The sequence below is a fragment of the Dreissena polymorpha genome, chromosome 2, assembly GCF_020536995.1.
Source record: "Dreissena polymorpha isolate Duluth1 chromosome 2, UMN_Dpol_1.0, whole genome shotgun sequence".
In the NCBI taxonomy this organism is placed as follows: Eukaryota; Metazoa; Mollusca; class Bivalvia; order Myida; family Dreissenidae; genus Dreissena; species Dreissena polymorpha.
This window is the reverse complement of record NC_068356.1, coordinates 7,870,887-7,897,672: the sequence shown is the minus strand read 5'-3', so window position 1 is coordinate 7,897,672 and position 26,786 is coordinate 7,870,887. Positions and strand designations below refer to the sequence as shown.

Genomic DNA, 26,786 nt, shown 5'->3' with positions numbered 1-26,786 from the left:
TGATAATCTTTACTGATGTAACATAATTAATTTAATTGGTATTTTTGTACATCCCCTGACAAGTTGTTCAGTTGTCTACAACAAACGTGCACATCTGCCACATGACCACTTGTCAACTGTTTTCAAGCTTTCATCTGTGACCCCTGCACACAGATAGTGACACCACAGAGAGCAAAAGTCACAGTTTACAGATTGATCTGCCTCTGATTGGGGTTCATCAACACAATCAAGTCCACAGTAGCCGCACAAATACACCGGCAATTTTGCTGCTTGCTTCTTCCTCTTTTTTGGTGGGATTGGTTTTTTGCTTCCATTTGGCAATGTGACTGGCATCAGAGCTCGACGGGCAGTTTGCTGGTCCAATGTTGGGATCTTCGTTGGTGTCCTTGCTTCCTTCACATTTTCTTTGACATCATGGTGGTCACCGATCAGGCATGGAAGCACAAACCTTATCCAAAACCAAGTCAGTTTTTCCTCAAGGTCATCCCAGAATTCAGATTCAAAAACAACCCTGGCAACTAAACTTCCATGGACTGTGTACACGAACAAATCACAGTAGTGTCTACCAAGCATTTTCATCTGACCTTGCATTTGGTAAAAGTATGGGTGTGTTTTATCCACCACCAATTGTCCGTTATGATCGCTCACATACTTCACGTTTTCAACAGTCGGTACTTGGTCTTTAATGCTGTCTGGGCATTTTATCTCGCAAATTCCTTGCCCACAGCACTGGCACTCAACTTCAAGGTCAGCACTTGCAGCTATATAAGGCTTCTTGATGTACACTGAAAGACCCGACTCCTTGGTTTTCAACTTCAGGTGCTTTTTCTTTGCAGTTTTTGTGTAGCATCGTTTTGCTTCAGGTTCAAGCGCTAGCCCATGTTTCATTGCATTTGTTGGCCTTACATCTGTTTCACCCATGATGGTACTGACAAGCGCTGTTGGGTCTGCAGCTTCATTTTGTTGAAGAGTTTTCACTCGACTGCTCACTCTTTGAAATAAACTGGCAGTCAACCTGCCTTTCCTTTGGCTTTTCCATGTCTCAGAGTGTGACTGATCTACTGTAGCCTGACTTATACTAGCACGCATCTCTTCTGTCATAGCTAATTTTGTTAAAAAAAGCTCAGGTGTGATGTTGTCACCACTTGATTTCAAACTGTGTGCAAGTTCAATCAAAGTCGGTGGAAGTGATATTGTCGGTACAGTTACTTTTGTCTTCTCAAACATCTGCGCAAAGCATGAGTCACCAATGTCGTCTTTCAATACACTGTATAGGTCACTCCTCAACTGGCTTGGGTCCTGAACAAAAGATACTTGCTTCTTGTTTAAGGGAGTGAACAATTTCTTCATTGCATGTTTTTTTTTTTCATTTTCCACATTGGCCGCACTTTTACCATAATGTCCTTTTCGCCACACAATTTCTGATGCCTTCACCGGTTTCTTTGTTGGTTTTGCCTTTGGAACATTCCATTGCGACAATTTACTTGTGGCTGTCTTTGAAGTTTCTCCAGATTTCACTGCGTGCTCTACACGGAATAAAAGTCCAGCGACATGATTGCATGTACCATGCATGCCGGCTGTGCAGCTACAATACGCTGACAACAATTCGCCACCAGGTTGATCTGTTGAGTTTTTCCTTACAACTACCCACACATCATATTGTTTACTATTAATGGACATTGATGGAGTCACTTTGGTTTTCAGTACACATTTGTCACCAGATTCATTTAGTGTATGAAGGTAGACTTCTTTCACCCATCCATTTTCAAAGTATCTGTAGGCTTTTCCCTGTTTGTACTCGTTCAGCAAACGATGCACCACTTCATTGGGTGTAGAGCACTTTAAAAACTTGGCAATGTCCGTTACATACACAGATGGCCATAAACTCATTCCAGCACCTTCGCCTTTCCAGCCTGATGACAGTGCGAATGGGTCTGGGATAACCTCACCTTCAACTTCAAGTTTCCGTTTATACTCGTCCAGGAGACGCTGTTCTGCCTGTTCGGCCTTCTCATTAACAGGCAGGTTTTCTTCCCACACACAGAACGCTCTGAAATTATAATAATGAATATTAAGCCAAAAATTAGATATTGGCAACCATATAATGCAACAATCTACACATTAAACTGGTGTACCCAGTCCACATTTGTTTGCTCAGTCCATCAACATTTTTAATATTTCTGTCAAGTTGTGCCCCAATATCATTTGCTTAAAAAAATAACTTCATTCAGTAAACAAAAATGTGGTCTATGATCCACCATTCAAGTTTTTCATGACTTCTTTTATATCAAAACAAAATATATGGATCATCATTGAAAATAAGATAATGGCCCATGCAGCCTTGCAGGGTGGTAGGCCTACTGATTTTTAGAAAGTTTTCATGAAGATTGCACTATATTGCAACGTCGATAAGATCCCTGTGCGATAAAGTGGCTACTTCAATTTTTTTTTATAAATAAGCAAAACTATCACGAACTTTATTTGACATTTGTGAACAGAAATCTTCCGAAAAGTATGTTCAAGTGTGGTTTACAATACCTTGCTGAAAGCTCGTCGAATGTTCCATTCACGCTCCTATTTCTGTGCGATAAAAACACTTTAAGTGCATGCATCGACCACAATCTGAATCTCTCAAGCGTCATCTCACTCAGGTCATCCATTCTGAATCTATTTTTATATTATTTCACGCTATTTTGATCACACACAATACAATTTACGCATCAGCTGTCTATAACAATGGCGATTCGACGTTTTGGATGGATTTTTTACTCGAACATCCGGGTACTTGCGTAATCTAAAAATAGCGCTTCCGCAACTGTAAATCGGTGTATTGTATCTTTCTTTTGACTACCAATATAGCCCGGATGTAAACACGCAGGTGCGCGTGACGTCACGCGTGAACTGGTCTATTGCCTTTGTGCTCATTCAAAATCATGAATTTGCTAATAATACAAATAAAATTAGCATCACACAATGCGTTATAATGTAACGTTTGTAAGAATAACAACATGAATAGTAGCGCTTTATTTGACCAAGCCTTTTGAAAAAAGCCAGGACACACGTTTCTCGGATTATGGAAGTGTAAATAATGATACGCATGATTTGGTGAAAATACCCACCGTTGTTTTATAAGTAAATACTAAGCATAGTCGAAAACAAATGAAACAATAAGATGTATCAAACTCAACAAACCTTTGTAATGAATACTTCTGTGTTGGCAACACTTGGTTAATTTGTAATCTTATTCTGTCTCGATTGCTTTGTCACGGTCTCGCTTTGTCAAAATGGCGGCTGTGAAAATTTGCCTTGTCGCGCGAAGTCTCGTTGGGTCGCAAGTCTCGTTTCCCTTTTGCGTAACAACGCGTTAGCTTGTTCTTCGGTTCAGTGAGTGTCTCATCCCTTTGTTTGTATAGGTCCCTGACTTAAGTCATTCAGAAAAACAACAACATGCCTCCCTAACCCACTCTGGGAGAAGCAAAGAACCTTAAAGCCTGTGGCCTATGAATTGTAACGCTTACCTTTTGCATTCAAACATGGTTGTTATACGAAACTGATTCAGAGATGATGATATTGTAATGCACCTATATCCTAAAATGGTACCATGTTAGTGTTCATGTGTCGTATGAATAGATATCGTTGCGGGAAAGTAAAATGGAATTAATTGTGTCACAAATAAATAATCAAAGCGCTGTAGGCACTGAAGGCCTGGGGCTAGATTTAGTGTGACGTAAAATGCATTTAGGATGTAATGTCCGAATTTCTACCTTTGTCCGAATTTATACGAATTGACCCTATCGGTCGAGTGCAGAAGCTCAGAGACTGTAAGAAAAGACAATATTGGTGTATATACTACAGTGTACATAAACGGTGGAGAACAACACGATACTGGTTGTGGGAACGATAACCTTTTGTTCAACTCTACAGATCTGGTAGATATTCGTCTACATAGGCGGTGAAGATATACAACAACAACATGGTCGCAAAAAACTGTTATTGTTGGCGTCAAATAAATCACGTTCAAAGGCATAACATAGTTTTCTATAACATAATTAACAGATCAGAAAAACACGCATACTTCCTTTGTAATGTGTATACAAAAGAAAATCCACTAACCCTGATAAAGAACGGTGTACAGATTGTGTATTTTGCCTCTCTAGAACTTTTCGCGCTCGATTTGCGCAGTGAAATACCATATCCGGTTACTTCGTCTATTTCCGAGAATGATCGTGAATATTTTTTTCATTTTCTTTTTTATGTAATGTTTTGTTAACGCAAAATAAAACAAGAGCACCACCTTGCGGGTGCAGACCGCTCATCTATTTATCTTTATAAAGGTGGAGGGACCTATCTCAATACTTCAATCACAAAGGAGGGAGGGGTGGGCGGGGAGGCCGGGGTGTATAGTGAGGGTGTGTGGTCATTCTTCCAAATATAAGAAAAAAATGCAATAGTTGGACGGTATTTCAAAAATAAAATAATAAAAATAAATATTTGTGTTTTTTTAACCATGATGATCTTTAAAAAAAAAATGACAAAAAAAACTTTTTTTTTTTTTGGGGGGGGGGGTCTGGGGTGGGGCGTGGTTTGGGTGGAGTCTATTGTGGTATGTCAGGTAAGAGTTGTTTTGTCAAAGTATCAATCAAATCTGATCATAAATAAAGAAGTTATGGCAATTTTAGCAAAATTTAATAATCTGACCTTGAGAGTCAAGGTCATTCAAAGGGTAAGGTAAAATTCAACTTGCCAGGTACAGTACCCTCATGATAGCATGCAAGTATTTGAAGTTTGAAAACAATAACCTTGATACTTTAGAGGTAAAGTGGATCTTAAATCACAAAATTTAACCATATATTCAAAGTTACTAAGTCAAAAAAGGGCCATAATTCCGTCAAAATGACAACCAGAGTTATGCAACTTGTCCTGTACTGTCCCCTTATGAAAGTTTGCGAGTGTTCCAAGTATGAAAGCAATATCTATGATACTTTAGGAATAAAGTGGACTAAAATGCAAAACTTAACCAAATTTTCAATTTGTAAAGTATAAAAACGGCACATAATTCTGTCAAAATGCCAGTCAGAGCTACATAACTTTGCCTGCACAGTCCCCTTATGTAAGTGTTGCAAGTATGAAAGCAATAGCTTTGATACTTAAGGAATAAAATGGACCTAAACACAAAACTTAACCAAATTTTCAATTTTCTAAGTATAAAAAGGGCACATTATTCTGTCAAAATGCACGCCAGAGTTATCTTACTTTGCCTGCCCAGTCCCCTCATGATAGTAAGTAAGTATACCCAGTTTGAATGCAATAGCCTTGATACTTTATGAGAAAAGTGGACACAAAACTTAACCGGACGCAGACGCCAAGGTGATGACAATAGCTCCTTTTTTTTCAAAAAATAGATGAGCTAATAACAAAAATTTAAAATATGTTTATAAATACCACATATGTCTTCAAAAAATGTCTCAGAATTTTTGTATTCTTACTGTCTCCTTAAACACTCGTATCTTTTCGGCCTATACCATCAAGTGAGGAACTTATTCTTGCATGAATATGTAAACAATAAAAACTATTTCGTAGCCAATGCTTAGCAATTTTGCTTCAATAATATTTTTTTACACTTTTTATGAAAGTCATGTTGTATAGTGAGTGATATACGCGGGTTATTGACATCTGCGAAGAACTACTTTTATTGCGCATGAATTAAGAGGTAAATTGGAGTTTTGGGAATTTGGTTTTTGGCAGCCAGCCAAATCGGACAGGCTCAGTATTGGTATCATTACTATGGCCTTGGGGCTTTATCTACAAAAATCTATGTAATCATACCACATCTAGCGTTGAAATTGTGGCTATTGCTTTAAGACACATGGATTGTTTAGGTGTTAACTTTATTTTACGAAATACTTTACGAAATTTTCGTTGATTTTGAGCGTTATAGAGGCTTTTAATTAAGCGGTTGTATGTTAAAATAGACGCCAAGCCCTATTTGTTTGATAGACTAACATTATTTCAGTCGTATGAAGTCGGTCAGTCACACTTCTACTGGGAAAGCGCAGCGGATCTGAGCAGTATATCATAACTTATTGCAAACACATGAACCAACAACGGAAAAATGTCCTACTTGAATCGGTGGATGGGTATAATGACTCAAGAATGATTTCTTGACCCAGCAATACACAATTTACGACAGGGCTGAAATTCTAGCTATCCTCCGATTGACAGCCAATCACTTTACCATCAGGGCCTATATAAATAACAAGATCTGTATGTAAGAAATGTATGGCCCTGACTTGCAGCCAAGTCGTCAATGTGTGCATTTCATACAGATATTTTTTAATGTTCAATATCATTGTGAATTTGACATTGGACCTCTTGTTTACGAAATCATTTTGGGTCTTCTTTTCCCCAGACTAACCACTTAAATCTTGATGAGTCCTCTTTGTTTCCTTTTAGGTATTCTTCATATCAATTTAATTGGTCCAATGTCAATAGTGAGCGGAAACAAAATTTCATGCTACAAGACCTGTGACCTTGACATTTGACATGTAGACCTTAGAAGGTACATATAGAACCAATTAAAGATTATCATGCGTCAAACTTTCTATAGATATATTGCAGAGACCAATGTCATGTTACAGGTCTGTTACCTTTCACATGTATAGACCAACTATCAGACTGACAGACAAGAGCAAGTAGTACAACTCACTTATTTCAACAGGGCATTAATATAATACACTAAAGAAATTCGTGATTGCAAGAAAGTATATTTACATTTTTATACAGTAAGTAATTGCAATGAATACATTAAGGTCTCATAAACAATGTATTTTTATACATTTATTGATTTTATGCATGATTAATCAAGATAATACAATCTTAACTTTTTAATTGATCAGTTAAACTAGGTATTTTAATTGATAAGCAACTATGAGCTGAAGTTAAATCAGCAATTAACACCATGAAATAAACAAAACAAACATACACTGTAACTCCAATATAGTGCGGTCCGTTATAACACTGTGTCCAATATAACGCGGGGGGGGGTCCTTGGATCCCGTTTTTTCTCCAACCTTCCATTTCTGATTCAAACCAATGTTATGCATCTTCATGTATTTTCAGAAAATTCAAAGATGGCGGCGATCACAGCCTGCTTGCTTTATTCGTCCGTTTAACCGATTTTAATCGATTTGAATCGATTAGAAGTCAAACGACACGAGAAAGCTAACTGGTGTTAATCTCTTGTAACACATTATCACAGCTTAACTTACTCCAACAATAATTAACTATATAATATATACACAGAGACCACACACAGACAAGAAGACACATAAATAACTAATCTCACTCACAGAATGTCAATATATATTAACTTACATGAAAACAGTACTAGTAATATTCAAAATAAATATGTTTAACAGTGTCGTTTAACATCAAAAACAAACCATCCAGAGCCTTCTTAGTTGCTTAACTTCTTGCCATTAAGTCCCATGGCAAAGTTTATTGTTTAGGCCGCTTAATCAATTCATTACAAAATAAAATTCCATAACTGGAATGTCATATTACAATGAGAGTGTGTATAAATCCATACAAGAGACCAAAATACATACAAAAAATATCACAGAATTAATTAGGACACATATACAACAGTTTAAAACACATAAATAATATATGTGTCCATGTTTCAGAATGAAGGTTTTTAGTTCTCTTCTTCACTTGAACACTGAATAACCAACATACGAAACCATAAAAACATGCATAATACATTATTTGTAAATGCGAAAATATCATTCAATATAATTGTGTATAAGCATGTATTTAGCAACATTTAAAGCAAATACTTCCCAAATGCATATAACAATTATTTTATATAGAAAGTTTGCAATTTACAAAAGTAAAAAAAAAACTGCTAGGTTAAATACAAATAATATATAAATATAAAACAGGATTAAGAACCCTTTAGTGCAAATACAAATTGAATAAGAAATCAGTAATTTTAGAAACTGAAAAAAGAGCATAAAACAACAATTTGATAGCATTTATATTCTGGATTTATTTCTCATCTAAAACTATCAATAACTATTATTAAAAATTGTTCAATACATTTTATATCTACCATATTATGGTTGCAGGCGTTTGCTTCTTATTGGCAAGTTACCAGTTTTTGTGACTCACCAATTAACCCTTTCAGTGCGGGAACCGGATTTTGAAGGCCTTTGCAAACAGTTTGGATCCAGATGAGACGCCACAGAATGTGGCGTCTCATCAGGATCCAAACTGTTTGCTATTCTGATAGTGTTCTTTGAAAAAAATCGAAGAAAATGCTAATTTTGGAAATTCAGCAGAAGACATTTTAGCAGACGACAAATTTCCCAGCATGCAAAGGGTTAAAGTGGCCTTACAATTTTTGTGCTTACTCATTTATTATGTGCTCCTTTAATTATGATCATTTTGTGTGCTCAGAATGACACACAATCTAACAATTTCATCACAAGCTCAATCATTTAAATTCATAAATACAATTGTTTGCGAATTCAATCCTGCAGAAACTGTTCTATTTGAATACATGCATTCATAGTTTAAACATTTTTTTGAACATAATATTGTGTTTTAACATGCAAATTGTATATTCCACAGTGGTCACTGAAACTGGTTTTATTAACAATTTATCATCAACTTAGAAATATAAAACACTAATGCAAACACACAATCTACCTTAGTAATTCTATTTGCCAATAGAAAAAAAACATAAACATCTGTTTGAACAATTATGTGCATAAGTTTACATGTTACGGCCAATTTTGTGTATCATCTGCAACTATTATAAAATGGTTCCTAAATGATATAAATAGGCATTTCCTTACAAACTCAAAAAAATCAGGCAAATGTAAATGTTCCCTATTTCAAATATCAAAACACATATAAATTGGCACAGTTTCATCACATACAATTCTTATTAAAACAAAATAATATTTGGCAGCACAATAGATAAGAACACTGACTATTTGGCAGCACAATAGATAACAACACTGACTTCACTACAATCCTCAAATAAACTTCCTTAAATTACATTTTGCATTCCTTTTACTGTCTTCATCTTTAAGACTTTGCTGCATGCAGGGTCATATCCTGGAACTCAGACGTCCCGCTCTGCTGGCTTGACCCTTCAACCCTTATTTTACCTTGAGCCCCTTTTAACAGCTGAGCCACCTGGTCAATACGATGCTTGTTGGCAACAATGTAGCACTGCGTGTCCCACATCATGTTGATGATTGCCTGATTGTCCACGCAGTCCAGTCCAATATCCTCAGTGAGCTGGGGACTGAACCGGAAGAACGGGACGTTGAGCATACTGCACCAGGCTCGAGCTCTATCCACGGGTCGACCCTCAGAAACTGTCGCCTGTGGAAGAAATATCATTCTGAAGGTTAAGTGTGAAAATATGTGATAAAGGGATGCTTAGAGAAATGCTGGGGAATAAATATTATATTATAAAAACTTGGTCATAGAGACTGTATAAAGTTTATACAATTAGGGTTTATTTGGTTAATGAAAAAACACATGGTACATGAGAATTCACCCATGGCTTATGAGATTGCATTTATGGCTAATGAGAATGCACCCATGGCTTATGATAATGCACATGGCTAATAAGAATGCACATATGGCTTATGAGAATACATATGGTTAACAAGCAAATTCCTTGAATTTATATCCTGTGCTAAATAAATTGTGTTTATGGATGGGTGCAAAATCCTTGATATATAGCGTAATAATTCTAAGTTTTTGGACACTCAAGTTTTCGGACTACCCCTTTTTAAGCCGAAAAAAATATTTTTAGTGATTATATTTTCGGACATACAGGTAAACAAAAAGATTTGGTCACTTATGGTACATAACTGACAAATGAAGGTTCACTTAATGAAAGAACATAGAATCTACTTGATAACTGAAAAAAAACAAATCAATGAATGTATATACCTGGTGAATGAAAGAACTTACCTGCTAAATGAAGAAACTGACAATGACATTTAGAGATTATACTAGTACAAAAAACAAACAAAAACCCCCCGATAAATGATAGAAAATCCCTGTTTAAAGAAATAGTTTACATGCTCAAGATCAAAGCTAATCTTGCCAATTAAAAACATAATTGGTCAATGGAAGAACATACATGGTGAACTAAAGATTATGCCTGATCAATTAAAGAACAATTGTGGTGGATTAAAAAAACCTGGTCAATAAAAGAACATATAAGGTTAATAAAAGAATATACCTGGTCAATTAGAAGAGACAGCAGTGCAGTGGTTCCTTTGTACACTTTGTGAACTTCAAGAATGCCACTAGGTTTGAACACATCAATGTGGTTGTGCTTTATTAATGGTACACGACCTGTGCCAAGGGAGACAACTACACCCAGGGGTCTTACAGAATCAGCTTCATTCTGGATAGAGTGGAAACACCAGAAGGTAAATGGAAAGAATTATCGGTTGTTGTTTTTTCGATGTGAAATTTGTCTATTGTTTATATCACTATTTTACAAGTTCTAACAAATACAAAAGCATGAAAACCCAATAATTCATATAAAACAATGCATAGACATTGATCACTTATCACAATTCAGGCATGCTCCATAGCTGAGATAATGTCTTCCATTTTAAGCCAAGCAAATCAAAACACAATCACATCAACATGGGCGAGTACTCATGCAGGTCTATAGGAAAATCTGTACTTATATTTAACTAACAAGATTATTTTAGACATATTTCCTATTATTGCCAAATAAAAACCATTAAAGAAGCAAATATTGTATTCTTGTTAAAGACTCCAAGAAATGAACTGTACCATGAATCAATACCAGATATTTAAGCCAAAGTATCCCTTTATGCAAACTTTAACCTTTTATGAAAACTTAAAATTGCTAATGAGACAAGGAACTTTGAATTCATGGAAACCCAAAACTAACCCAAAACTTACAAAAAAGACATATTTGAATTGAGCCCAAGGTATAAAATACCATGCCCCACTATACAATAGAAATAGGGAGTACCACTGAACTCCTTGGTTTTCTAGGCAAAAAGTTTAACACATCACAAACAAGAACAAGCTGAAACTTAATATCACATTTTCACATATCTCAGAAGATTCATTATGAACCCATTTTTTCAATATTCCTATAATAAAAACATATCAATGCATACTTCTTATATCCATAGCCGACATTACAAGCCATAATAATAAAGAAAGAACAAAAGAACAACAAGTTACATAGGGCACTTTACAAAAATGTTCTTAGACTTAGTTTATAAGTTTTAAAAGAATCTTTATAGCAGTAAACTTGTTTTGTATCCAAGGAACTTAATAATCCTCGTTCATTTGGTATAATTCTCCAGGGTTGGAAACTAATGTTTTACAATTGTTTGCCCAAACGGACAACCATCTTAAGTATTTTGGTTGCCTAGCTTAAGACTAACGAGCCCAGTACCATGTATATGTAATGTCATGTGTATCTAATATTTTCTTTAAATAAAGTAATGGATAACTATACAACAGTATTGGCAACATGACACACTTTCTGTGAATAATGTCTTAATATAAGTCTGTGTTGAATCATTTCCTTGGCCTTGATAAATTAATATTATTCAACTAATTATTAATCCACAGGTGCCATTTTTTATTAAATGTTGAATTACACTTAACTGTTTCAAGCTTTAAAAAGCAAGTTGCCCAGCTGGACTACCACCTTTTGAATATAAGTTCCCCAGGTCAAAATCTACTGGCACAGGCTCACAGTCAACCGCTTATTTCCATCCCTTTTCACAGAAACACTCATCCAAAATCAAAATAAACTGCCTTCATGAAGCAACCCCAAAGCATATCATGCAAAAATAAAACATATTTCCTTTAGTAACAGAAATGCATGTAAAATACAACTGAAATAATATGGTACTATATTTTGGGAGAAAATATTGGAATGACCTTGTCAGGACTTTTACATTCTTCCCTCTGTTTTTGCTTTGCACACCATTTCTATTGATAAATGTACAATGTGAAATAATAAATCCATGCTTCATTTAAACTCAACTGATATGAACTGATATGACTGTTATTTGGTTATACAGCTTAAATGAAGCCGAGTACAAAATGGAAGTTTTTTTTGGTAAAGACAGAAACAAAACAATTGTTCTTCAATGAAACAATACAAATTTTAACATTAAGATTATACAATAAAATATCATGTGAAGTTAGCATAAGACTGTACAGAGATTAATGTATAATTTTGGTTCAATGAGTCCCAGGCTCACATACTTGAAAACAATGAGTCCAAGGGAAGTATATGAGTTCTGAACTTAATTGATGAGTCGTGAAGTGTTCTCTTCTGTGACCAAAGAAATGTATTAACATAATTTACTTAAAAACAAGAGATATGTTTGTCAGACACACAATGCCCTCTACTGCGCCCTTTGAAGCTTATTATTTTCCTTGGATTTGTTTTTTTTACCTTGAAAATGACCTTGACCTTTCACCTGTCAAAATGTGCAGCTCCATGAGATACAAATGCATGCCAAATATAAAGTTGCTATCTGAAGCGACATAGAAGTTATGAGCATTTTTCTAAACCTAAACGCAAAGTGTGACAAAAGACAGACAGACAGATGGACAGACCGATCACTATATGCCCTCCTTTGGGGGCATACAAAAAACTAGACATCAAAAGTAAAATAGACTTTGAATGGACAAGATATATTTTTTTACACATAATTGACACTATTCCTTTGTTTTTATTATATTTTTGGGGGCTCTTTTCTTTTCCTAACTCACGCGGAATTTGAGGCCAGTGTTATACTCATGTATCTCTGTAAGAAGGTCCAGGGTAGGGTTGTTAGATATCATGCCACCATCCATGAACTGCCCAAAGGCCCGGAAATATGTGGGGGCTGCCCCAGAACATCGGGCGCACTTCCAGATCAGTTGCTCTGAAAAAAGGAGTATGGTCATGTTGAATTCATACATAAAAGAGAATCATTTTGGAATTTAGACCCCAGTGGCATGATTTGAGCAAACAAGGTAGAGGACTGGTATGCAAGGCTAAATGTGAAACCCTTTGCTCATTTTTGTTTAAGAGGTGTTTATTTTAAACATTTACAATACATGCATATAAGGAAAACAAGTAAACCTCAGGCATGGACAATTATGACGCAAAGGGCATGATTTGAACAATCTTAACACAGGACCATCAAATGATGTTGAATGACAAATATAACAAAAAAGGCCCTGCTGTTTGTTTCATAGGAGAAATTAAAAAGTTTTGACTATGTACATGAAAAAAAATTAAGTTAACCCTAGCACGGAGAAAGTCATGTCCTCATTGGTAGATTTTGAGCAAACTTGATCGAGGACCATTTTATAATGTTAAATGTCAAATTCACAACTTATGCATGATGTATCTAAAGCAATGACATAATTATACACAAAGTCTATATAACAGTGGTTCATATTGCTCAAATTTGTCTTAAAACTACTGACATGTCAAAGTAATTTAAACTTTTCCGACAACATCTAGATAACAAGGTTCAGCTGTACAGCAAAAAATTCCCAACAAACAAACATGCTTATTCCCTTACCATGGGGTGGTTTTACGGGCTCAAACTGCTCATTCTGCCCCTGTACCCCCTCGTTGGGCTTGTCCAGGGTGGGCTGGTAGGACCGGAACAGGTGCAGCTCTGCAGGAAAGCGGTCTGCCAGCACACCAGTCACCACTACCCTGGACACAACACACACATAGCAAGGGTGAGGAAATATCAACCTAGACCTTAACCACTTCACTGGCTACATCACATACCCAGCAGGGGTGAGGAAGTATCAACCTAGACCTTAACCACTACCCTGACTACATCACATACACAGCAGGGGTGAGAAAGTATCAACCTAGACCTTAACCACTAACCTGGCTACATCACATACACAGCAGGGATGAGGAAGTATCAACCTAGACCTCAACCACTAGCCTGGCTACATCACATACACAGCAGGGATGAGGAAGTATCAACCTAGACCTTAACCACTAGCCTGGCTACATCACATAAACAGCAGGGATGAGGAAGTATCAACCTAGACCTTAACCACTACCCTGGCTACATCACATACACAGCAGGGATGAGGAAGTATCAACCTAGACCTTAACCACTACCCTGGCTACATCACATACACAGCAGGGATGAGGAAGTATCAACCTAGACCTTAACCACTAGCCTGGCTACATCACATACACAGCAGGGATGAGGAAGTATCAACATAGACCTTAACCACTAGCCTGGCTACATCACATACACAGCAGGGATGAGGAAGTATCAACCTAGACCTTAACCACTAGCCTGGCTACATCACATACACAGCAGGGATGAGGAAGTATCAACCTAGACCTTAACCACTACCCTGGCTACATCACATACACAGCAGGGATGAGGAAGTATCAACCTAGACCTTAACCACTAGCCTGGCTACATCACATACACAGCAGGGATGAGGAAGTATCAACCTAGACCTTAACCACTACCCTGGCTACATCACATACACAGCAGTGGTGAGGAAGTATCAACCTAGACCTTAACCACTAGCCTGGCTACATCACATACACAGCAGGGATGAGGAAGTATCAACATAGACCTTAACCACTAGCCTGGCTACATCACATACACAGCAGGGATGAGGAAGTATCAACCTAGACCTTAACCACTAGCCTGGCTACATCACATACACAGCAGGGATGAGGAAGTATCAACCTAGACCTTAACCACTACCCTGGCTACATCACATACACAGCAGGGATGAGGAAGTATCAACCTAGACCTTAACCACTAGCCTGGCTACATCACATACACAGCAGGGATGAGGAAGTATCAACCTAGACCTTAACCACTACCCTGGCTACATCACATACACAGCAGTGGTGAGGAAGTATCAACATAGACCTTAACCACTAACCTGGCTACATCACATACACAGCAGGGGTGAGGAAGTATCAACATAGACCTTAACCACTACCCTGGCTACATCACATACACAGCAGGGGTGAGGAAGTATCAACCTAGACCTTAACCACTAGCCTGGCTACATCACATACACAGCAGGGGTAAGGAAATATCAGCATACACCTTAACCACTACCCTGGCTACATCACATACACAGCAGGCGTGAGGAAGTATCAATTATAGAACTTAACCACTAACCTGGCTACATCACATACACAGCAGTGGTGAGGAAGTATCAACCTAGACCTTAACCACTACCCTGGCTACATCACATACACAGCAGGGATGAGGAAGTATCAACCTTGACCTTAACCACTACCCTGGCTACATCACATACACAGCAGGGGTGAGGAAGTATCAACCTAGACCGTAACCACTACCCTGGCTACATCACATACACAGCAGGGGCGAGGAAGTATCAACCTAGACCTTAATTACTACCCAGGCTACATCACATACACAGCAGGGGTGAGGAAGTATCAACCTAGACCTTAACCACTAACCTGGCTAAATCACATACACAGCAGGGGTGAGGAAGTATCAACCTAGACCTTAACCACTACCCTGACTACATCACATACACAGCAGTGGTGAGGAAGTATCAACCTAGACCTTAACCACTACCCAGGCTACATCACATACACAGCAGGGGTGAGGAAGTATCAACCTAGACCTTAGACACTACCCTGGCTACATCACATACACAGCAGGGGTGAGGAAGTATCAACCTAGACCTTAACCACTAGCCTGGCTACATCACATACACAGTAGGGGTGAGGAAGTATCAACCTAGACCTTAACCACTACCCTGGCTACATCACATACACAGCAGGGGTTAGGAAGTATCAACCTAGACCTTAACCACTACCCTGGCTACATCACATACACAGCAGGGGTAAGGAAGTATCAACCTAGACCTTAACCACTACCCTGGCTACATCACATACACAGTAGGGGTGAGGAAGTATCAACCTAGACCTTAGACACTACCCTGGCTACATCACATACACAGCAGGGGTTAGGAAGATTCAACATAGCATGCCAAATACCATTAGCCTGAGAACAAAACACACATACAGAGCAGGGGTTTGGAAGATTCAACATAGCATGCCAATTACCATTAGCCTCGGAACAACTCATAGATAGTAGTGGCAAGGAAGTATCCACAAACCCTAAAATTGTGTAATTAATTACGCTTTCCCTCTCAGACAGGCATTAGGACATGTTTGTAGTCCAAGAGAAAATGAAATTAAATACAAACAGTTTCAAACTCAAATCAAGTTTTAAAGGATTCATTTCCCATCCTAAGATACTGATAAGCAGCATAAAACCTGAACTGACTGCAAGTAACTTGCAGGCTGTGGGGTGGTTTTATGCTTTTTGCATATGGCCATTTTCAATTAGTCTGAGAGGAAAAGGGTAAAAAGTTATTTTTGAAATCAAGGATGATTTAACATACCACATGGGTATGGCAAACCAAAATTGTCTACAATGAATCATGCATCAGTGATAAATATGTTTGTTACTTTACAATACTGATAATTATAGAATTCCAATTTTTATAAAGGATATTGGATGCTAAAATGTAAGACTCTAAAACTAATATTGGATGCTGTAATATCAATTTTGAAAATTTCACATTTGAAAGGTAAACAGATTACATATGTACAGACTGATGCGATTGATCCTCACTTTAGATGCGTAATGTCCGTCATTACACTGGTCTCTCCAAACTCTTCCTTCAGTAAGTTCTCAAACGGAATTGAGTCATACGGCCTTGACCCCTTGAATACCTGGTCCTTAAGGCGGAAATACATTCCCCGTATGTAGGACGTGGGTTTACCTGCAGCAAATGAAGCAATGAACATTAAAATGTTTCCTTTAAAAAAAGAATACATACCATTAATTAAGCACAGTGGTTCACAGTCACTGAGAGATCCTCAAAGTACTGTAATACTGTCACAATTATTTATTTGATTATTCTTAAATCTATCTAATTTAATGCCGATTGTAAAACTACTATATTCATCATCACAGCCTGTCTTGTGATTTTTGAAAATTTGAGACACGTTTTAAGAAAACTGTTTTAATGTAAGAATAAATTGCTGTCCAAAATAAGCCTGTGCAGTCTGCACAGGCTAATCAATACTTTTCACTTTTACCGAATTTTTCATGTACAGTTAGTGTCTTCTTAGCTATGTGGTCACAGATTAGCCTGTGCATTCTGAGAAAATTTACCCACATGCAATAAGCCAAGCTTTCACAGCACTAGGCTAATAAAGTTTAAGCAAAATTACCGACGCCAATGGCCAGAGCAAGGAGTCCCCCTGTGCTGGTCCCAGCCACCCAATCAAACAGGTCATGGGCAGGTAACCCTGCAGCCTCCTCTATCGCTGCCAACATCTGGATGAGAACCAGGCCACGAATACCTCCACCATCAAGGCTCAGCACCTGAAACACACATACTTAGGCCTGTTAACTTAATTTTTCACTTTTGCCTTTGAGTATGTCGGCAAGTGTCATTGTGGAACAGCCTGTGAGGACACCACTTTCATACTTGATGTTTTTTTCTATTTGAGGCAAGTTTCTCCTTCTTAAGGTTCACTCCAAAGACTAATCACTGATAGTTCTACCCAGGACTGAAGTGTCAAGTAAACAATAGGCTAAATAAATAGATTTGAACTAAATATACTAAAAGCAAAAAGAGTAAGCGTGAATAACCCTGTATAATCTTTGCTGGCTCGATCCAGAATTACACTACATAAGTGCATTATGCCTACTGGTAAGCGAGTACTGCACGGACTAAATATATTTTTTTCAGATTACATGTACTATGTGAATAATAAGAAATATGTCATAAACAATTTACTGATTTATCTTGAGTTCATTTTTTTGCATCCTCGTATTTGGGGTCAGCAAAGGGAGGTGATTTAACACTGAACAGGAGTATTTTACAAATTCCAGTTAAAAAGATACTTTTCTTATTTGAAACATTATACTGACGGTATTGTATTTATTTTACAGTGCAACATGTCTTCTTCTGCATGATATTATAGAGATGCAGTTTGTTTCCACTAGCAATGTGTAGCAGAATATCCATTTTCAAAGTCTTCTTGAAATTTCAATGCATTAATCACATAATTAAACGGGATATAATTTTAAATTTAGTAGTGAAACACAGACAGTATAACCATTATAGCGAGAAAATCCAAACAGTGAATTTATAATGCTGAATATGATTTGTTTCCTGTTAATTAATATGCTAACTAGAATTTCAGTGTTCTGTATACAACAAAGTTAGAGTATTTAATGTACAAAAATCAATAATTAAAATAATGTTTGAGTATTGACAACGTCAGTTTCTGTTTAAATAACAGGTAACATAAAAACAATTTAGATCTGCTGTGTTGTAGCAGACAAAAACAAGAGCACCGCCTTGCGGGTGCAGACCGCTCATCTATTTTCTTTTTAAAGGTGAAGGGAATCTCATTTTCAATCACAAAGGAGGGAGGGGTGGAGTGAAGAGGGGTGTATAGTGTGGGGGCGTGGACATTTATTACATTATCTTACAAAAATGCGAAAGCAAAATGACAAACATGACAAAAATTCCGGGCGGGGGGGATTCTTGGGTGCGATGGTTGGACGGTATTTCAAATATAAAATAATAAAAATAAAATAAATTGTTTTTTAACCGTTTCAAAAAAAATATTGGGGGGGGGGGTGGGGGGTGGGGGGGGGGGGGGTATAGTGTGAGGGTGTGGTGGTCATTTGTGAGATGATCTTACAAAAAAAAAAAAAAAAAAAAAAATAAGGGGGGGGGGGGGGGGAAGGGGAATTCAAGGGGGGGGAGGGGGGGGTATTATTGGGTGGGATGGTTGGACGGTATTTCAAACATAAAATAATATAGATAAATATTTGTGTTTTTTAACCGTTTAAAAAAAAAACAATGGGGGGGTGGGGTGGGGTGGGGTATAGTATAGTGTGAGGGTGTGGTGGTCATTTGTTGAGATGATCTTAAAAAAAAAAAAAAAATAGGGGGGGGGGGTAATTTGGGGGGGGGGGGAAGGGGGGAGGGAGGGGTGGGGGGGGGGGGGGTTATTCTTGGGTGCGATGGTGTGGACGGTATTTCAAACATAAAATAATAAAAATAAATATTTGTGTTTTTTACCCATTTCAAAAAAAAATGGGGGGAGTATAGTATAGTGTGAGGGTTGTGGTGGTCATTTGTGAGATGATCTAAAAAAAAAAAACCTTAGAGGGGGGGGTGGGTATAGTATAGTGTGAGGGTGTGTGATGGTCATTTGTGAGATGATCTTACAAAAAAAAAAAAAATTAGGGGGGGGGGAATTCGGGGGAGGGGAGGGGGGTATTCTTGGGTGGGATGGTTGGACGGTATTTCAAACATAAAATAATAAAAATAAATATTTGTGTTTTTTAACCGTTTAAAAAAAAAACAATTGGGGGGGGGGTGGGGTGGGGGGGTATAGTATAGTGTGAGTGTGTGGTGGTCATTTGTGAGATGATCTTAAAAAAAAAAAATTTAGGGGGGGAAATTCAGGGGGGGGGAGGAATATGGGGTGGGGGGGTATTCTTGGGTGCGATGGTTGGATGGTATTTCAAACATAAAATAATAAAAATAAATATTTGTGTTTTTTTAACTGTTTCAAAAAAAAAAAAATGGGCGGGGGGTATAGTATAGTGTGAGGGTGTGGTGGTCATTTGTGAGATGATCTTAAAAAATAAAAAAATTAGGAGGGGGGGAGATTCGGGGGGGGGGGGGTATAGTATAGTGTGAGGGTGTGATGGTCATTTGTGAGATGATCTTAAAAAAAAAAAAAAAATTAGGGGGGGGAATTCGAGGGGGGGGGGGGGTATAGTATAGTGTGAGGGTGTGGTGGTCATTTGTGAGATGATCTTTAAAAAAAAAAAAAATAGGGGGGGGAATTCGGGGGGGGGGGAGGGGGGGGAATATTCTTGGGTGCGATGGTTGGACGGTATTTCATACAAAAAATAATAAAAATAAATATTTGATTTTTTTAACCGTTTCAAAAAACAAAACAATTGGGGGGGTGGGGTGGGGGGTGGGGTATAGTATAGTGTGAACGTGTGGTGGTCATTTGTGAGATGATCTTAAAAAAAAATAGGGGGGGGGAGGAGGGAGGGCACGGGGGATGGTTTGGGTGGAGTCTATTGTGGTATGTCAGGTAAGATTAGTTTTGTCAAAGAATCAATCAAATCCAATCATAAATAAAGAAGTTATGGCATTTTTAGCAAAATTTAATAATTTGACCTTGGGAGTCAAGGTCATTCAAAGGTCAAGGTAAAATTCAACTTGCCAGGTACAGTAACCTCATGATAGCATGAAAGTATTTGAAGTTTGAAAGCAATAGCCTTGATACTTTAGAAGTAAAGTGGATCGAAACACAAAATTTAATCATATATTCAAAGTTACTAAGTCAAAAAAGGGCCATTATTCCGTAAAAATGACAACCAGAGTTATGCAACTTGTCCTTTTACTGTACCCTTATGATAGTTTGCGAGTGTTCCAAGTATGAAAGCAATATCTATGATAGTTTAGGGGTAAAGTGGACCAAAACACAAAACTTAACCAAATTTTCAATTTTCTAAGTATAAAGGGCCCATAATTCCGTCCAAATGCCAGTCAGAGTTACATAACTTTGCCTGCACAGTCCCCTTATAATAGTTAATAAGTGTTGCAAGTATGAAAGCAATAGCTTTGATACTGTAGGAATAAAGTGGACCTAAACACAAAACTTAACCAAATTTTCAATTTTCTAAGTATAAAAGGGCACATAATTCTGTCAAAATGCCAGTCAGAGTTACATTACTTTGCCTGCACAGTCCCCTTATAATAGTTAGTAATTGTTGCAAGTATGAAAGCAATAGCTTTGATACTTAAGGAATAAAATGGACCTAAACACAAAACTTAACCAAAATTTTCAATTTTCTAAGTATAAAAAGGGCACATAATTCTGTCAAAATGCACGCCAGAGTTATCTAACTTTGCCTGCCCAGTCCCCTCATGATAGTAAGTAAGTGTACCAAGTTTGAATGCAATAGCATTGATACTTTCTGCAAAACTTAACCGGACGCCGACGCCAAGGTGATGACAATAGCTCTTTTTTTTTTTCAAAAAATAGATGAGCTAAAAAATGAAAGTATTTGATACCAAATTGTGTTAAAGGGTTACAATACACAAAATTAATAGAACTTCTTACAAATACTGCTGTCTAACAAATACTCCCAAACCAGTAGTGTTACCATAAAACAGCCTGAGATTTAGTTTTGTTAAACCTTAACTCACTAACCCTGTCCCCTACATCCAAAGGTCCATCCACAAAGTCCAGAACGGCATCCCCCTTGGAATTCTTCATCTTGGCTGTACAACTGACCGCAGTGCATAGCATGTCATCAAATAAAGCTGAAAGCATCTTCTCCAGCCATAAAACAATTCTTTTAAGATCACAAATAAAGTACAGTCGAACATCGTAATGAAGCATTTATTTTGCATTTTTATACTATAATGACTTAGAGAATTTTTCTGCTGATTGGACAAGATTTCAAGAAATTCTCTTCAAAATTAAATCAAAGCCTTACTTAAAGACACAAGAAAACTTAAAGGAGAAATTTTAACTTTAAATGTGTGATTACAATATACGGTATATTTTTCATGATTTTTTTTTTACAAACGTGCACATTTTTTATGCAAAGTTTTCAAGCATATATAAAACCATATCCTGTATTTTCCTATGACCTTACTATCAATGTACAATGATCTGCTCATACCTGTTTTGTCAAGCTTGAAAAGGTTTTTTGATTTCTCGTCTGGTTTCCCATTGAAGGTTCCCTCAGGTGAGCAGCCAACCATGCAGCCCTTACAAGTATCCTTGCATCGCTTGGCCCCTGACATGTGTAACATGTGCAGGATTATGTCTCTGAAATAAGGTAACCATAGTGACCTTCGTATTGCTTTAATATAATATGTGAAACTATATACAAAAATTAGCTGAGTAAATTGTGAAGCTGTTGCAGTTGTCAATAACACTTAGAGGTACCACAAAAGTCCTGTCTGTAATGTTAACCACTAACAAACAATTAGTAGCAACATAAGCCATACAAAATATTCTTTTTCAATTCTCAAATACCTGTAATTCTAACATAAATACATTCATATAGACATATAGACATTTGATTGAGTTTTACTATGTTGCCAGTTTCTGATCAGATTGCTAATACAATACAAGAACATTATGTAAAGTTGAAAGATTTCACGCATTAAATATCATTTTAAACAACATGTAAACGTTGAAACTGATAGTTAAGTAAAAAAAGTTGACAAATATGTGATGATACCATGACAATGCTCAACTTTGATGTAAACAATTCCGTTATAAAACAACAAATTGAATTCATAGTGTGAAACAAGTGATTTATTTGTCAGAAACACAATGCCCCCTAATGCGCGGCTTTGATTATTTTTTTTTACCTTTGACCTTGAAGGATGACCTTGACCCTTCACCCTCCAAAATGTGCAGCTCCATGAGATACACATGCATGCCAAATATCAAGTTGCTATGTTTAATATTTCAAAAGTTATCGCAAAACTTTAACCAAGGTTAAAGTTTTGGGACAGAATGACAGACAGACAGACAGGCCAAAAACAATATGCCCCGATCATTCGATCCGGGGGCATAAAAACAATATGCCACGATCATTCGATCTGGGAGCATAAAAAATATGAAGGGCATGCAAAGAAAAAATAAAGGGTAAATTTAAAGAGCCCAAAAATACACATTTTCTAATGGCCTTTACTTGTTTCTCCCTTTTGAAATGGCTGCTAGGTGTCGTGGTGTTTGATTGGTAGAATTCATCAAGTTCACGTTGGCCCCAAACACAACAAAAATCCGAACTAGATCTATGTCGTCAGTCTGAAAATGAACATCAGTCAGAGAGTAATGTTTTCATTATTCAGTCATGGGAAATGCATACTATACACTACAGAGGGTATTCAATACTGATTTAGTATTGTATAAATATTATTTATCAAAAGATGTATACGGAAAATGATTGCCTGCTTTTATTGTTATTTTTACAAGCTTCATTTTTTGTAATTATCTTATTAACCAAAGAAACTTTGTTAATCTGAAATACAGACCTTAAATATCCATCCCACCGTTTTCAGTAAAGACACAAACAATTATGTGGGTTGGTCATATATTGTTTAATGCTTTCCATCTGTTTTTATAGTTTTTTACTCTGACAATATATAAATGAAGAATACAAAATATATGTAAAATTCTGAAAGCCAAACAGTAAAAATGAAAGTCAAATGACAGCTCTGCATTTGAAAAGGAACAGAAACCCAAAGATGGCGTGTTTAAAAAAAAAATGCATAGACTCATAGCTATGCCTTCAGCTGAAAGTTGTATGTGAACAATCATTAGAAACCAGTGCAGAGTTCAGAAAACAAAAATATAATCATGGAAACAACATGACATTCTTGATAGGGTCGGTGGAGTAATGCAGTTTTTACCATGTATAATCATGAAAATCATGTAAAGTACATTGATAAGCGTTAAATAAGTCTTAAAAATTCATTTTATGAATGGCCAATGTTATATCTATAGCTTTATGTTTTATATATGCATTGTGAAAATTGTAAATATTGGATGAAACTATAACAAGGGCTGTTTGTAAAACATGCATGCCCCCCATATGGGCTGTTCGTTGTAGTGGCAGCCATTGTGTGAATACGATTTTTGCCACTGTGACCTTGACCTTTGACCTAGTGACCTGAAAATCAATAGGGGTCATCTGCGAGTCACGATCAATGTACCTATGAAGTGTCATGATCCTAGGCAAAACCGTTCTTGAGTTATCATCCGAAAATCATTTTACTATTTCGGGTCACCGTGACCTTGACCTTTGACCTTGTGAACTCAAAATCAATAGGGGTCATCTGCAAGTCATTATCAATCTACCTATGAAGTTTCATGATCCTAGGCGTATGCGTTCTTGAGTTATCATCCGAAAACAATTTTACTATTTCGGGTCACCGTGACCTTGACCTTTGACCTAGTGACCTCAAAATCAATAGGGGTCATCTGCGAGTCATGATCAATCTACCTATGAAGTTTCATGATCCTAGGCGTATGCGTTCTTGAGTTATCATTCAAAAACCATTTTACTATTTCTGGTCACCGTGACCTTGACCTTTGACCTAGTGACCTCAAAATCAATAGGGGTCATCTACGAGTCATGATCAATGTACATATGAAGTTTCATGATCCTAGGCCCAAGCGTTCTTGTGTTATCGTCTGACAACCACCTGGTGGACGGACCGACAGACCGACCGACATGAGCAAAGCAATAAACCCCCTCTTCTTCGAAGGGGGGCATAATAAACTATAAACTAAACTTGAAGGAAGGTTAAACAAGTATGGAAAATAATATGAATACAAATGTAAAAACTCCAACACCTGAACACAGAAGCATTGATAGGTGTAAAATTGGAATAATGTGAGTTTCCAAATATGTTGGAGTGGCACACACTATTTACAGGTAGTATTTTATTGGTTTTGTCAAGTTCTGCTGTTGCCATGAAAGGTATTAATCACTCATTAGAGTAATCCCATCCAAAGTTAAATCACAGTTAAAGTACACACAGTTTAAGTGACTAAAATACAGGTTAAATTAAAATCAGAAAAGTATAAATGAAGATAAAATAAATGAGATATTATAAATTTGAGCCCGTTCCATGTTTGTTCAGATGGATTGTTATCTGTAAAATAACAATTTCATATTTCTGAGCACTGTATGATTACAAATGCATGTTTATGTAAAGACTTAATAAAGGAATACTCAAAATTTGAATGCACCATACAAATAGTTACATGTACATGTACCTAAAAATCTAACAACTGTTTGATATTTTAATGATATAAGATTAAAGAAAGAATTTAAACTACTATTGATTAAGTATCTGTTGTTAAACAACCTTTAAAAATTAATTGTATATAATATTCAATGCAACTCTTAGCAGCTTCAATTATTGTGTGGTAGGGTAATTGATTACCGGCAAGTCAGCATTTCAAGATATATTGTAAAGTGACAACTTTCTGGTAAAGTTAAAAAAAACACACTTAAGTTTCAAATATAAAAAGATAACATTAAATTACACTTCAATTTTTTTATTTCTAAACGTTAATTTGCCTTTATATGAATTGAAGCAAAATCGTCCATAAATAATATAAAGTCCAAATGTTTTACAAAATGTCATTTATATTATCCAGCTTTATGTTTTCTGTTTTAAAGCTCATTAACAAAAGATGAAAGTTTATTATGTTACCTGTTCAATTTTCGAAGATATGTATTTCATAACATCATAATGTGATTGAGCTTTATCTTCATCTAAATTGACATTGGTATTTTAACAGTGGACTCACATTGGCGTTGGATGTAAAATACATAGAATATCATTCAGGAAGAGTATGGCTTGTCAATGTAAAAGAGGCATGTTTATCATGATTTTGTTTATGGTATTCACATATTTACTGTAAGAATAAAACTTGTATAATTGTTGCATATGATCACAGTCCTTCCCAAGTGCTATGCCAAAACTGCACTATTGGTTAATTATGGGAATGATGATGAAAGGCCAAGTTGAAAAAGATGCAGCGCCAAGGAGAATGGTGGTTAATATACCAAGACTAAAAGGGATAAAAACGTAACACAAGTGGGCAACTTACTGAATCTTTAGGTTTTGGTGTTGTAGAGGTCCACTTGAAAATCAACCAATCAAACAAAACAGTCAGTCTAAGAAAATATAAATTGCTAGCACATATAATTATTGTTTACTTTGAGCATTCTGTGCTGATTTTGATCCTTATAATACACAATAAATCAGGTCTTCAACATTAAACCACTAATTTGACTTTTATTTCAATAATGTTTAAATCCCAAGCAAGGTCTGCATGTAATCTTCCAACACACACAAGTTTAGCAATCTAACTCCTTTTACTAAAGTTACTGAGAAGAAACAGTTTAATAACATAGACATTAACCTTGCATTGATAGGTACCCAATGCTCAAGTCCCATTAAATCCCTAATTAAGAATGCATGTATGAACTTTACAGGCAAACAATACATCAAGTGCATTTAAGTTATTGAGCAGAAAGCATTTTTTTGTTTCCATTAAAATTGACCTTGACCTTAACATGACTGCCCAGATGCACTCCATATTAAAGTATACATCAAACACAAAAATGTATGATGAATATCTCTATTCAGAATCAAGTTATTTAGCAGAAACCATTTTGTTACAACAACCTTGATGCGGCAAGCATTAAATGAAATCCCAGAAATCAGAACCTACACACACATTCTCAGTGCAATACCTTCATTAAAACTTGAGTTTTTGAGAGAAAAGATTATTATATACATGTAGTTAGTAACACTTACCTAGACCTGACAAATCCAAATACAATTAAACTCTTGCTTTGCTGGTATCCTCAATAAAATCACAACTTCAGTACTAAAAATCCATCCACACAGTTTTTCTACTTTTATAAACAGTGACTTTGATCCTTCCATCTTCAAAGACAATCCAGAAATAAGTGTTGTTTGCAGGAATGGTTTATCAAATCTTCATCATGATTGATAAATGCAAACCAAACTATTATTGACCACGAGCTTGACACCCCCTCGATATCCCAATCTATTTTTAACTGTTGAAA

The 26,786-nt window shown here is 36.6% G+C and overlaps 2 protein-coding genes across 6 annotated transcripts in view; both read right to left on the bottom strand.

Annotated features, from left to right (window-relative positions):
* Positions 1-226: 226 nt before the first annotated feature.
* Positions 227-2,761, bottom strand: LOC127865652 (uncharacterized). The gene is made up of 3 exons (XM_052405561.1): positions 2,539-2,761; positions 653-2,050; positions 227-404 (listed from the first exon to the last, which is right to left on the bottom strand). The coding sequence occupies exons 1-3, from the start codon at positions 2,658-2,660 to the stop codon at positions 227-229; spliced, it is 1,698 nt and encodes a 565-aa protein (XP_052261521.1). The 5' UTR covers positions 2,661-2,761.
* A 4,063-nt stretch (positions 2,762-6,824) lies between these two features.
* The window catches only part of LOC127865764 (85/88 kDa calcium-independent phospholipase A2-like), a 41,639-nt gene continuing 21,677 nt past the window's right edge, over positions 6,825-26,786 (bottom strand). For 2 of the 5 annotated variants that reach the window (XM_052405713.1, XM_052405710.1), the window contains exons 9-20: positions 25,799-25,831; positions 22,863-22,978; positions 21,837-21,985; positions 21,359-21,471; positions 17,327-17,480; positions 16,722-16,872; positions 13,623-13,762; positions 12,820-12,974; positions 11,977-12,027; positions 10,274-10,441; positions 7,247-9,399; positions 6,825-6,983 (exon numbers count right to left, since the gene is read on the bottom strand). In XM_052405713.1, the coding sequence (XP_052261673.1) occupies positions 9,097-9,399; positions 10,274-10,441; positions 11,977-12,027; positions 12,820-12,974; positions 13,623-13,762; positions 16,722-16,872; positions 17,327-17,480; positions 21,359-21,471; positions 21,837-21,985; positions 22,863-22,978; positions 25,799-25,831 (1,533 nt within the window). In that variant the 3' untranslated portion in view covers positions 6,825-6,983; positions 7,247-9,096. The remainder of the gene's footprint in view (positions 6,984-7,246; positions 9,400-10,273; positions 10,442-11,976; positions 12,028-12,819; positions 12,975-13,622; positions 13,763-16,721; positions 16,873-17,326; positions 17,481-21,358; positions 21,472-21,836; positions 21,986-22,862; positions 22,979-25,798; positions 25,832-26,786) is intronic. The other 3 variants (XM_052405712.1, XM_052405711.1, XM_052405714.1) reach the window with 3 other exon arrangements.